Genomic DNA, 15,307 nt, shown 5'->3' on the forward strand with positions numbered 1-15,307 from the left:
GGATACTGAACAATCACAAATTCAATATAGAGCTTTAAACTTCTAACAAAAAACCTTTTATCCTAACTAACCTTTTATCCTCACTAACAGGAACCAGCTAACTCCATTTTGAGCGGTCCATTCAGCTGTTCTTATCAATTATGAACAAAACCTCCTAACTCCACTCTTTGTTTTGTTTTTGTCATTTCCTGAAAAATGAACATTTTGGAGTTTCTTTCTGCCGGACAGCAGAGATATGTAACTTAACCGTTACCTTTAAGTAAATGATCTGAATCCTTTCTCCCCGCCGCTGCCTAAAGGTCTAAGGTGACCAACTTCTTCGTCATCTCCCTGGCCATCTCTGACCTCCTGGTGGCCGTCATGGTCATGCCCTGGAAGGCCGTCGCCGAGATGGTGGGCTTCTGGCCGTTCGGCCGCTTCTGTGACGTGTGGGTGGCCTTCGACATCATGTGCTCCACCGCCTCCATCCTCAACCTGTGTGTGATCAGCGTGGATCGCTACTGGGCCATCTCCAGCCCCTTCCGCTACGAACGCAAGATGACGCCCAAGGTCAGCTCGAATATGTGATTGATTGATTGATGTACTTTATTTAGTAAGACATGAGAACAACAGTATACATGGAAGTACAAATTCACAATACAAGGTCTACTAAACTGGAAGACTCATTAAAGCACCGAGCTTGTTTAAGATGAGATCCCCATGCACACAAATCATGATGACATATAAGAGACAGACATATACACACTACTATAGAATGTCATACAATCAGTTTACAGGTTACTGGTATGAAGAGTGAGAAATATGTACAAAAGAAGAAAGAGAGAGGGAGGGGGGTAGGGGGGTAGGTTAGGTTAGGACTTAGACAGGGGCCATGGGCCCATGGCCAGAGAGTAGGGTTTTACACTCCTTCACTCCTTGTCACTTTTCGGGAAAATAAATAGTTATTTTCTTACTTTTTTTACATGTACTCAATTACTGTACTTAAGTCATTTATTTTGGTATTTATACTTTACTGGAGTCTTTCCCATTTTCAATACTTTCACTTCTACTCCACTACATCTCAGAGGCAATTATAATACTTTTACTTGTGTGTTGTGTGTTGCTTGCAAATGTCAGTAGCATTATAAAATGATATAAAAAATATGCGAGGCAAAGAACCCCAAAACCTACCGCCTCCATACAGAATGGGATTAAGACCTTTTTCCCCCACTATTTCCATTTCAAAGGGCTATTCCAAAGCCCCCTGACGTGGAAATCCTTGCTTACAATGTATGGACTCCAGTCATTAAGTCTAGCGTAATAGAAACTCTCAATAGATCAGATGAACCTTGACTTAAGATGCAATATCAAATGGTAATAGAAAGATGCATTTACAGCGCTGTAACATTCACACATCAGACATGTTGTTCCAGCAAGGCACAAAGATAGACTGACTGTCATAATTGGCTAAAGAAAAACAACACTGTCTCTCTGTATTCTATGATCCTATAGTTTACTGACACACTACACTGTCTCTCTGTATTCTATGATCATATCGTTTACTGACACACTACACTGTCTCTCTGTATTCTATGATCCTATAGTTTACTGAGACACTACACTGTCTCTCTGTATTCTATGATCCTATAGTTTACTGAGACACTACCCTGTCTCTCTGTATTCTATGATCCTATAGTTTACTGAGACACTACACTGTCTCTCTGTATTCTATGATCCTATAGTTTACTGACACACTACACTGTCTCTCTGTATTCTATGATCCTATAGTTTACTGACACACTACACTGTCTCTCTGTATTCTATGATCCTATAGTTTACTGAGACACTACACTGTCTCTGTATTCTATGATCCTATAGTTTACTGAGACACTACAATGTCTCTCTGTATTCTATGATCCTATAGTTTACTGACACACTACACTGTCTCTCTGTATTCTATGATCCTTTAGTTTACTGAGACACTACACTGTCTCTCTGTATTCTATGATCCTATAGTTTACTGAGACACTACACTGTCTCTCTGTATTCTATGATCCTATAGTTTACTGAGACACTACACTGTCTCTCTGTATTCTATGATCCTATAGTTTACTGACACACTACACTGTCTCTTTGTATTCTATGATCCTATAGTTTACTGACACACTACACTGTCTCTCTGTATTCTATGATCCCATAGTTTACTGAGACACTACACTGTCTCTCTGTATTCTATGATCCTATAGTTTACTGACACACTACATTGTCTCTCTGTATTCTATGATCCTATAGTTTACTGAGACACTACACTGTCTCTTTGTATTCTATGATCCTATAGTTTACTGAGACACTACATTGTCTCTCTGTATTCTATGATCCTATAGTTTACTGAGACACTACACTGTCTCTTTGTATTCTATGATCCTATAGTTTACTGACACACTACATTGTCTCTCTGTATTCTATGATCATATCGTTTACTGAGACACTACACTGTCTCTCTGTATTCTATGATCCTATAGTTTACTGAGACACTACACTGTCTCTCTGTATTCTATGATCCTATAGTTTACTGAGACACTACACTCTCTCTCTGTATTCTATGATCCTATAGTTTACTGAGACACTACACTGTCTCTGTATTCTATGATCCTATAGTTTACTGAGACACTACACTGTCTCTGTATTCTATGATCCTATAGTTTACTGACACACTACACTGTCTCTCTGTATTCTATGATCATATCGTTTACTGAGACACTACACTGTCTCTCTGTATTCTATGATCCTATAGTTTACTGAGACACTACACTGTCTCTCTGTATTCTATGATCCTATAGTTTACTGACACACTACACTGTCTCTCTGTATTCTATGATGCTATAGTTTACTGAGACACTACACTGTCTCTCTGTATTCTATGATCCTATAGTTTACTGAGACACTACACTGTCTCTCTGTATTCTATGATCATATCGTTTACTGAGACACTACACTGTCTCTCTGTATTCTATGATCCTATAGTTTACTGAGACACTACACTGTCTCTCTGTATTCTATGATCCTATAGTTTACTGAGACACTACACTGTCTCTGTATTCTATGATCCTATAGTTTACTGAGACACTACACTGTCTCTCTGTATTCTATGATCCTATAGTTTACTGAGACACTACACTGTCTCTCTGTATTCTATGATCCTATAGTTTACTGAGACACTACACTGTCTCTCTGTATTCTATGATCCTATAGTTTACTGACACACTACACTGTCTCTCTGTATTCTATGATCATATCGTTTACTGAGACACTACACTGTCTCTCTGTATTCTATGATGCTATAGTTTACTGACACACTACACTGTGTCTCTGTATTCTATGATCCTATAGTTTACTGACACACTACACTGTCTCTCTGTATTCTATGATGCTATAGTTTACTGAGACACTACACTGTCTCTCTGTATTCTATGATCCTATAGTTTACTGAGACACTACACTGTCTCTCTGTATTCTATGATCCTATAGTTTACTGAGACACTACACTGTCTCTCTGTATTCTATGATCCTATAGTTTACTGAGACACTACACTGTCTCTCTGTATTCTATGATCCTATAGTTTACTGACACACTACACTGTGTCTCTGTATTCTATGATCATATCGTTTACTGAGACACTACACTGTCTCTCTGTATTCTATGATCCTATAGTTTACTGAGACACTACACTGTCTCTCTGTATTCTATGATCCTATAGTTTACTGAGACACTACACTGTCTCTCTGTATTCTATGATCCTATAGTTTACTGACACACTACACTGTCTCTCTGTATTCTATGATCCTATAGTTTACTGAGACACTACACTGTCTCTCTGGATTCTATGATGCTATAGTTTACTGAGACACTACACTGTCTCTCTGGATTCTATGATCATATCGTTTACTGAGACACTACACTGTCTCTCTGTATTCTATGATCCTATAGTTTACTGAGACACTACACTGTCTCTGTATTCTATGATGCTATAGTTTACTGAGACACTACACTGTCTCTCTGGATTCTATGATGCTATAGTTTACTGACACACTACACTGTCTCTCTGTATTCTATGATCCTATAGTTTACTGACACACTACACTGTCTCTCTGTATTCTATGATGCTATAGTTTACTGAGACACTACACTGTCTCTCTGTATTCTATGATCCTATAGTTTACTGAGACACTACACTGTCTCTCTGTATTCTATGATCCTATAGTTTACTGAGACACTACACTGTCTCTCTGTATTCTATGATCCTATAGTTTACTGAGACACTACACTGTCTCTCTGTATTCTATGATCCTATAGTTTGCTGACACACTACACTGTCTCTCTGTATTCTATGATCCTAGAGTTTACTGAGACACTACACTGTCTCTGTATTCTATGATGCTATAGTTTACTGAGACACTACACTGTCTCTCTGTATTCTATGATCCTATAGTTTACTGAGACACTACACTGTCTCTCTGGATTCTATGATCATATCGTTTACTGAGACACTACACTGTCTCTCTGTATTCTATGATCATATCGTTTACTGAGACACTACACTGTCTCTGTATTCTATGATCCTATAGTTTACTGAGACACTACACTGTCTCTCTGTATTCTATGATCATATAGTTTACTGAGACACTACACTGTCTCTCTGTATTCTATGATCCTATAGTTTACTGAGACACTACACTGTCTCTCTGTATTCTATGATCCTATAGTTTACTGACACACTACACTGTCTCTCTGTATTCTATGATGCTATAGTTTACTGAGACACTACACTGTCTCTCTGTATTCTATGATCCTATAGTTTACTGAGACACTACACTGTCTCTCTGTATTCTATGATCATATCGTTTACTGAGACACTACACTGTCTCTCTGTATTCTATGATCCTATAGTTTACTGAGACACTACACTGTCTCTCTGTATTCTATGATCCTATAGTTTACTGAGACACTACACTGTCTCTGTATTCTATGATCCTATAGTTTACTGAGACACTACACTGTCTCTCTGTATTCTATGATCCTATAGTTTACTGAGACACTACACTGTCTCTCTGTATTCTATGATCCTATAGTTTACTGAGACACTACACTGTCTCTCTGTATTCTATGATCCTATAGTTTACTGACACACTACACTGTCTCTCTGTATTCTATGATCATATCGTTTACTGAGACACTACACTGTCTCTCTGTATTCTATGATGCTATAGTTTACTGACACACTACACTGTCTCTCTGTATTCTATGATCCTATAGTTTACTGACACACTACACTGTCTCTCTGTATTCTATGATGCTATAGTTTACTGAGACACTACACTGTCTCTCTGTATTCTATGATCCTATAGTTTACTGAGACACTACACTGTCTCTCTGTATTCTATGATCCTATAGTTTACTGAGACACTACACTGTCTCTCTGTATTCTATGATCCTATAGTTTACTGAGACACTACACTGTCTCTCTGTATTCTATGATCCTATAGTTTACTGACACACTACACTGTGTCTCTGTATTCTATGATCATATCGTTTACTGAGACACTACACTGTCTCTCTGTATTCTATGATCCTATAGTTTACTGAGACACTACACTGTCTCTCTGTATTCTATGATCCTATAGTTTACTGAGACACTACACTGTCTCTCTGTATTCTATGATCCTATAGTTTACTGACACACTACACTGTCTCTCTGTATTCTATGATCCTATAGTTTACTGAGACACTACACTGTCTCTGTATTCTATGATGCTATAGTTTACTGAGACACTACACTGTCTCTCTGGATTCTATGATCATATCGTTTACTGAGACACTACACTGTCTCTCTGTATTCTATGATCCTATAGTTTACTGAGACACTACACTGTCTCTGTATTCTATGATGCTATAGTTTACTGAGACACTACACTGTCTCTCTGGATTCTATGATGCTATAGTTTACTGACACACTACACTGTCTCTCTGTATTCTATGATCCTATAGTTTACTGACACACTACACTGTCTCTCTGTATTCTATGATGCTATAGTTTACTGAGACACTACACTGTCTCTCTGTATTCTATGATCCTATAGTTTACTGAGACACTACACTGTCTCTCTGTATTCTATGATCCTATAGTTTACTGAGACACTACACTGTCTCTCTGTATTCTATGATCCTATAGTTTACTGAGACACTACACTGTCTCTCTGTATTCTATGATCCTATAGTTTACTGACACACTACACTGTCTCTCTGTATTCTATGATCCTAGAGTTTACTGAGACACTACACTGTCTCTGTATTCTATGATGCTATAGTTTACTGAGACACTACACTGTCTCTCTGTATTCTATGATCCTATAGTTTACTGAGACACTACACTGTCTCTCTGGATTCTATGATCATATCGTTTACTGAGACACTACACTGTCTCTCTGTATTCTATGATCATATCGTTTACTGAGACACTACACTGTCTCTGTATTCTATGATCCTATAGTTTACTGAGACACTACACTGTCTCTCTGTATTCTATGATCATATAGTTTACTGAGACACTACACTGTCTCTCTGTATTCTATGATCATATAGTTTACTGAGACACTACACTGTCTCTCTGTATTCTATGATCATATAGTTTACTGACACACTACACTGTCTCTCTGTATTCTATGATCCTATAGTTTACTGAGACACTACACTGTCTCTGTATTCTATGATGCTATAGTTTACTGAGACACTACACTGTCTCTCTGTATTCTATGATCCTATAGTTTACTGAGACACTACACTGTCTCTCTGTATTCTATGATCCTATAGTTTACTGAGACACTACACTGTCTCTCTGTATTCTATGATCCTATAGTTTACTGAGACACTACACTGTCTCTCTGTATTCTATGATCATATCGTTTACTGAGACACTACACTGTCTCTGTATTCTATGATCCTATAGTTTACTGAGACACTACACTGTCTCTCTGTATTCTATGATCATATAGTTTACTGAGACACTACACTGTCTCTCTGTATTCTATGATCATATAGTTTAATGAGACACTACACTGTCTCTCTGTATTCTATGATCATATAGTTTACTGAGACACTACACTGTCTCTCTGTATTCTATGATCATATAGTTTACTGAGACACTACACTGTATCTCTGTATTCTATGATCCTATAGTTTACTGAGACACTACACTGTCTCTCTGTATTCTATGTGTGTGTTTTACCTTGTTTACTGTAAGTCACTCTGGATAAAGAGCGTCTGATATAAATGCCTACATTGTAAAATAGTAACTGTGTTCTTATCTTCATCCTGACCTCATGACCCCTCAAGGTGGCGTGTCTGATGATCAGCGTGGCATGGACCCTGTCGGCCCTCATCTCCTTCATCCCCGTCCAGCTCAACTGGCACAAGGCCCAGCAGACCAGCGGCTACGCTGAGCAGACCAGCGGCTACGCTGAGCAGACCAGCGGCTACGCTGAGCAGACCAGCGGCTACGCTGAGCAGACCAGCGGCTACGCTGAGCAGACCAGCGGCTACGCTGAGCAGACCAGCGGCTACGCTGAGCAGACCAGCGGCTACGCTGAGCAGACCAGCGGCTACGCTGCCCTGCTCAACCACTCGTCCTTGTTCCCCCCGGGCGAACCGCCGGCCGACAACTGTGACTCCAGCCTGAACCGGACGTACGCCATCTCCTCCTCGCTCATCAGCTTCTACATCCCTGTGGCCATCATGATCGTCACCTACACACGCATCTACCGCATCGCACAGGTTACACATCTACTACACATCTACTACACACCTACAGTACACACACATCTACACATCTCCCACAACCTCCGTGGTGGGCAGGGACTTTACCACTGCGCCACCCGAGCGCTCAGCAGCATTTTCAATCACTGTTGCGTCTCCGTCTAAACACAGAATAAGAAGTGAGAACGGCACTTTGAGCGTTGTCATCTAAAACAGTTCTAGCTTCACTACACTGGCTCCCGGTGGTTTTTAGGATTGATTTTAAAATTATTTTAATAGTTTATAAAGCTCTAAATGGTCTGGCACCTTCCTACCTCTATGACTGCCTAGAGAGATATGTTCCAAACCGGCCCCTCAGGTCTTCAAGTGCTGACCTGCTCGAGGTGCCTACAATGACATATAAAAAATACGGTGAAGCAGCATTCTGCTTCTACGGACCGACAGTGTGGTATAAACTCCCATTACACCTAAGACAGGCAGCCTCTGTGGATAGCTTTAAAGCACAGCTCAAGACCTATTTATTCACTCTTGCTTTTAGCTGATTCATTGGTTGATTTTTAAGTCCTCACTGTATTGCCTATTTTAATGTTGTTTTATGCTTTTGCTTTTATCTTATTTTTTTTTATTTTTTTTGCTTTATTGTTAAATTGGTTGTAACTGTATTTGTATTCTTGCTCTGTAAAGCACTTTGCGCTGCATTTCATGTCATGAAAGGTGCTATACAAATAAAGTTTATTATTATTATTATTATTATTATCTAAATGTGTCTGATTGTTCTCTAGAGAGCGTTATCATCTAAATGTGGCCTAAGTCTGATTGTGGTTCAGACTGTGATTGTGGTTCAGACTGTGATTGTGGTTCAGACTGTGATTGTGATTGTGGTTCAGACAGTGATTGTGATTGTGGTTCAGACAGTGATTGTGATTGTGGTTCAGACAGTGATTGTGATTGTGGTTCAGACAGTGATTGTGATTGTGGTTCAGACTGTGATTGTGGTTCAGACAGTGATTGTGGTTCAGACAGTGATTGTGGTTCAGACTGTGATTGTGGTTCAGACAGTGATTGTGGTTCAGACTGTGATTGTGATTGTGGTTCAGACAGTGATTGTGATTGTGGTTCAGACAGTGATTGTGATTGTGGTTCAGACTGTGATTGTGGTTCAGAAAGTGATTGTGATTGTGGTTCAGACAGTGATTGTGATTGTGGTTCAGACTGTGATTGTGGTTCAGACTGTGATTGTGATTGTGGTTCAGACAGTGATTGTGGTTCAGACAGTGACTGTGATTGTGATTGTGGTTCAGACAGTGATTGTGATTGTGGTTCAGACAGTGATTGTGATTGTGGTTCAGACAGTGATTGTGGTTCAGACAGTGACTGTGATTGTGGTTCAGACAGTGATTGTGGTTCAGACAGTGACTGTGATTGTGGTTCAGACTGTGATTGTGATTGTGGTTCAGACAGTGACTGTGATTGTGGTTCAGACAGTGATTGTGGTTCAGACAGTGACTGTGATTGTGGTTCAGACAGTGATTGTGATTGTGGTTCAGACAGTGACTGTGATTGTGGTTCAGACTGTGACTGTGATTGTGGTTCAGACAGTGACTGTGATTGTGGTTCAGACAGTGACTGTGATTGTGGTTCAGACAGTGATTGTGATTGTGGTTCAGACAGTGATTGTGATTGTGGTTCAGACAGTGATTGTGATTGTGGTTCAGACAGTGATTGTGATTGTGGTTCAGACAGTGACTGTGATTGTGGTTCAGACAGTGATTGTGATTGTGGTTCAGACAGTGATTGTGATTGTGGTTCAGACAGTGATTGTGATTGTGGTTCAGACAGTGATTGTGGTTCAGACAGTGATTGTGATTGTGGTTCAGACAGTGACTGTGATTGTGGTTCAGACAGTGACTGTGATTGTGGTTCAGACTGTGACTGTGATTGTGGTTCAGACAGTGACTGTGATTGTGGTTCAGACAGTGATTGTGATTGTGGTTCAGACAGTGATTGTGGTTCAGACAGTGATTGTGATTGTGGTTCAGACAGTGATTGTGGTTCAGACAGTGATTGTGATTGTGGTTCAGACAGTGACTGTGATTGTGGTTCAGACAGTGACTGTGATTGTGGTTCAGACTGTGACTGTGATTGTGATTGTGGTTCAGACAGTGATTGTGGTTCAGACAGTGACAGTGATTGTGGTTCAGACAGTGATTGTGGTTCAGACAGTGATTGTGGTTCAGACAGTGATTGTGGTTCAGACAGTGATTGTGGTTCAGACAGTGATTGTGGTTCAGACAGTGATTGTGGTTCAGACAGTGATTGTGATTGTGGTTCAGACAGTGATTGTGGTTCAGACAGTGATTGTGATTGTGATTGTGGTTCAGACAGTGATTGTGATTGTGGTTCAGACAGTGATTGTGATTGTGGTTCAGACAGTGATTGTGATTGTCCTCATTGTGCTTTGTGCTCCAGAAGCAGATTCGGCGCATCTCTGCGTTGGAGCGGGCGGCAGAGAGCGCCAAACACCGCCACCACAGCAATGTGGGCGGGGCCAACAGCAGCTCCGCCTTGGAGAGCGAGAGCTCCTTCAAGATGTCCTTCAAGAGAGAAACCAAAGTCTTAAAGGTACAGTACGTGTAAAAACTGTAAATGTCTTGTTTAGTTTTTCATTAAAAAGCTAAAGCTCTGTATTATGATAGTAATCGTTGCTATAGACTAGAGAACGCTCACAACGCTCAAAAACTGTCCATTGAACTCAAAGGAACGGCGGGGGCCATTTTGTGGGGTCGTTTCCTTCTCTATAGAGCGGTTATTCAGTAACGGGGAGCTTTTTAATAAACAGAGAATACATGACAGGTGTCTGTCCGTTGTCAATGTCATCCAATCAGGAGAGAGTACCCATTTATCAGCTTCAACTCTAGTGTTCCAGTTTTGTCTGCTTAATACTTTGTTTCATCACTTGTTCATCTGCTTATCTGTATGAGTTCTCCTTTAAAGAAAAACTGAAAATGCATGTTCTGTTTACTAACGAGCCGGAGAGACACGGTAGACCACCAGTGTTGCCAGATTCTGTGAGATAAGCAAGCAACCAGGTCTAGAAAAAACAGCCCAAAAGAAGCGACTATGGGCAACATGAGCACTTTAACATATACATCAGCTAATTGAAAATAGCAGATCTACAAGCTCACAACGCGTCGCGATGCGACGCGTTGTGAGCTTGTAGATCTGCTATTTTCAAATAAAATCTTGCAGGGAAATTATAATAGGCAGATCTGGCAACCCTGTAGACCACCCCTGTTACTTAACTCTTTGACTGCCAGAAATAAAACATCGTCTGCTAAGCCACTGACAGCGATGTTACATTTTCTCACCTTTTCAACTAGTCACAGAATATTTATCTCCAGTATGATCAATCCCCCGATCGTTGCTAAACACGGGGGGTTTCTTTGTGCTTCCGTGAACCCCCCCCCCCCCCCCCCCCCCCCCCCGGGTTCAATACGTTAGTCCGACAGCGCATTCCTCCGACAGCGCAGTGCTCCGACATTAAACAGTAAACCCGAACCAAACCCGCACCCTAACCCTAACCGCACGCGGATGCCACATAGTCGGAGAAAAGGTCTGTCGGATTAACGCATGCCTCCCCCCCCCCCGTGTGTTAGTTATAGGCCGGTGAACATAGCATGTCTCGTCAAAAATGCAGAGGGAATCCAGGGAGCGTTTTTCCAAATCGAATAACAAGGAAGTGAACGGTGAAGGAGATCTTGCCGATCACATGATCTCCTGGATCTGTGTGACTGAGAAATGAAATGGTCACTCACGTGTTAGCAAACAGGGGCCTCTAGTGTAGAACCACTGAAAACACAGTGGCATTCTGGGCCTTGGCAAAATATGACGAGACATCTCGGCAGTCCAAGAGTTAACAAACACTAGTAATGACAATGAGCAGAATGTAGAGCTATGTATGTAGAATGATTCTAACAAAAACAACCTTTAAATGCCCCTGTGTGGCACTGTGCCTTTAAAGACCCTGTCAGTGATCATGGGCGTGTTCGTGTGCTGCTGGCTGCCGTTCTTCGTGCTCAACTGCATGGTTCCGTTCTGCGAGTGGGACGAGGCGTCCTCGTGGGCGTGGCCGTGCGTGAGCGCCACCACCTTCGACGTGTTCGTGTGGTGCGGCTGGGCCAACTCCTCCCTCAACCCCATCATCTACGCCTTCAACGCAGACTTCCGCCGCGCCTTCTCCTCGCTGCTGGGCTGCCACCGGCTCTGTCCAGCAGAGGGCAGCGACGCCATCCAGGCGGTCAACATCAACAACAACGAGGGTAAGACTTAGCATCGCCTCGATGTCCGGCAGAAACCTCTTATCTCTTATTTCATCATTTAACAGTGGTTTTACTGAAGTAAAAGTATCAATACAACAATGTAGAAATACTCCATTACAAGTAAAAGTTCCAAATTCAAAATGTACTTGAGTAAAAGTACAAAGGTATTGGTATCAAAATGTACTTAAAGTACCAAAAGTAAAAGTACTCATTATGCAGAATGTCCCATTTCAAGTTTTTAAATGTATTACAATCTTTTGAAAATAGCCGATCTACAAGCTCACAATGCGTTGCATCGCGACACATTGTGAGCTTGTAGATCACAGGGTTTCCTCCTGAAAGAGATGATAAAATGGACTGATTGAATAATCTAAATAATCGTCATCTGTGGAAAAGTTGCTAAAATAGCATATATATATATATATATATATATATATATATATATATATATGTATATATATATATATATATATATATATATATATATATATATATATATATATATATATATATATGTATATATATATATATATATATATATATATATATATATATATATATATATATATATATATATATATATATGGCCTATTTTAGCCATAGACTATAGTAGTACATGATTTAGTTTTGTCATCAGTTCCAGTCATTGTCCGTAATTTCTTAGTACATTTTAAGTTATTCATTGTTGTTTACAAAGCCCTAAAAGGCAAACATAAAATGTATCAAACGTCAAAAAAACGAATTCAATCATTAATGGCAATCCTTTGTAATGACAATGAATGAACCCAGATGTCCTGCTCCGTGCCCCCCCCCCCCCACAGCCCTAAACGTGGGACCGTCACAGCAGTATCAGCCCAAGAGCCACATCCCCAAGGACGGCCACCAGGGGGCAGCGGCGGGCTACGTCATCCCGCACAGCGTCCTCTGCCAGGAGGAAGAGGAGGAGCCTCCCAGAGGGGAGGAGGGGGCGGGGCATCCGGCGGACAGCAGCGTCCTGGAGTTGCTCTCTCCGTCCGTCTCAGGGACGCTGGACAGCAGCGACACGGAGCTGACGCTGGAGACCATCAACCCCATCACGCAGAACGGGCTGAAAGCCTCGTTCTGCTGAGACCGCCCACGTCTGTCTTACGGCAAGGGCTTAGCCCCTCCTACGTACGCGTACAACGCAAGACCCCAGAACCAAGAGGGTTGGATGACACCGATTCTGGTACTGCAGCTTACTGGGGCCAGAACAAGCCCCCAGAACCCAGTGGTTGCATTGAAGCGCATTGGACATGCTGGCCATTCATAGGTACTGCAGCTGGGGCCACTGTACATGAACGAGCGAAAACGGTTTCGACCAATGGGCTCGACTCACGAGCTTGCGCAAAACGCGCCACAGAGGTGACGCAAAACGCGTTGCAGAAGCCCCAAATAGGCCCCGCCCATCACGTTTCCCAACCCGGAAGAAGGGGTGATTTGGGCCCATGCGCTGTGTGAGCAACTCAATGCAAGTGGATGGGAGGGGATATCCGGTGCCCTCTATATTATTTTCAACTCTATTGGCCAGACACATGAACGACCGAAAACTGTTTCGACCAATGGGCTCGACTCACGAGCTTGCGCACAGGGCTGCGCACGTAGGTGACACTATACTGTGTATATATACTGTGTATATATACTGTGTACTGTGTATATATACTGTGTACTGTGTATATATACTGTGTATATACACTATATGTGCATGCAAGACAACGTGCAGAGGCCCCAGATAGGCCCCGCCCCTCAAAGAAGGGGTAAAGCAGGAGTATATGCGCTGGGTGAGCACCTCCATACCAGTGGATGGGTGTGGATTTCCACTTACCTCTCTATTGTATATAACTCTATGGTATAACGCCCAGGGGTTCGGGTAAGGACGCTAGAAAGCCAAACATCCTCACCACCGCTAGCCTAAAGGGGAACTCCTCCCTTTTTCAGACATAGGCTTTGAACCACTGGGCATAATAAAGCCTTGTCCTGTTGAGACGACCGACCGTCTTACGGCAAGGGCTTTGGTCCCCTCACGCTGGAAAGGGCTTTGGTCCCCTCACGCTGGAAAGGGCTTTGGTCCCCTCACGCTGGAAAGGGCTTTGGTCCCCTCACGCTGGAAAGGGCTTTGGTCCCCTCACGCTGGAAAGGGACGCTAACGGCAAACATCTTAACCACTACTAGCCTAAAGGGGAGCTCCTCCCTTTGGCCGGGGAAGACATTAAGCTTTCTGGTCTTCAGACAGAGGCTTTGAACCACTCTGTATAAAAAAACCTTGTCCTGTTCAGACCGACCGTCTTCTGCCGCGTTCACACCGCGTTCACACCGGCAGATACAAAAAACGACAAAACCACGAGCGTCGCCAGCTACACCCCTGCCGAGTCACCTTTAAAGTGCTTCTTAAAACGCACTTGTGTTGACGCCATGGGGCGTGCTTCTGACGGGCGAGAACAGATATGGAGGAAGCCTTCCCCACAATACGGATGCCAACCGGATAAAGGCCGGGGGTTCAAAACAACAGAGGATTAGTTTCCTCCGCATTAACGGATGTTTGTGGAGAAAGAGATGGAAGTGGAAATGGTGAAACAAAAAAACATAGTGGCTTCACCAAGCGCTGAGGAAAGTTAAAGCTCAACTTGTATTTGTTGTTGCATGTTTTATAAGCGGCGCGTCGAAAGCTACAAGAGCATCACGTAGTGTCTTCATGTCGCTTTGGCTTCGGTTAAAGACGGCTGGTAAAGATGCCTTTGGCTTCGTAGCTGCTGGTGTTTCACTCAGCGAGGTGGAGGAAAGACCATCGTTCCCATTGGCCTCCCTCACACAGTTAAAACATTCGTTTTATGCCTGCCTTATGCCTTAACGTGTGGCATAAGGCCATTTCAATTCATTCCCTTTGGAAGTCACGTGTTTTGATAAAGCTGACTTGCCTCACGGCTCTATCGCTCTACCCCCCCGCCCCCGCCCCTCCCCTACGGCTAAACAGCCTTATGAAAACCACGTGACTTCCATAGGGAATGAATTGAAGCGGCCATATTCTTCACGTAAGGCATAAGGCAGCCATAAAGCGCTTGTTTTAATGTGTGAGGGAGGCCATTGAGGACGGAGATGAGACGCCTGTGAGAATGGTTTTCACTTCCAGACATTAAGACTGTTCTTAATACCTAGTGGAATATAAACCCACGCAATGTTTCCA

General features: G+C 42.3%; 1 protein-coding gene across 1 annotated transcript; it reads left to right on the plus strand.

The window, feature by feature from the left end:
- Positions 1-345: 345 nt before the first annotated feature.
- On the plus strand, positions 346-13,216 carry LOC311057468 (D(1)-like dopamine receptor; the record flags this gene model as incomplete). The annotated part of the gene is made up of 6 exons (XM_084074426.1): positions 346-549; positions 7,370-7,456; positions 7,628-7,807; positions 10,259-10,411; positions 11,811-12,108; positions 12,930-13,216. The coding sequence occupies exons 1-6, from the start codon at positions 361-363 to the stop codon at positions 13,214-13,216; spliced, it is 1,194 nt and encodes a 397-aa protein (XP_083930552.1). The 5' UTR covers positions 346-360.
- Between the last annotated feature and the right edge of the window lie 2,091 nt (positions 13,217-15,307).

The sequence above is a fragment of the Gymnoscopelus microlampas genome (assembly GCF_963454915.1).
Source record: "Gymnoscopelus microlampas genome assembly, chromosome: 12".
In the NCBI taxonomy this organism is placed as follows: Eukaryota; Metazoa; Chordata; class Actinopteri; order Myctophiformes; family Myctophidae; genus Gymnoscopelus; species Gymnoscopelus microlampas.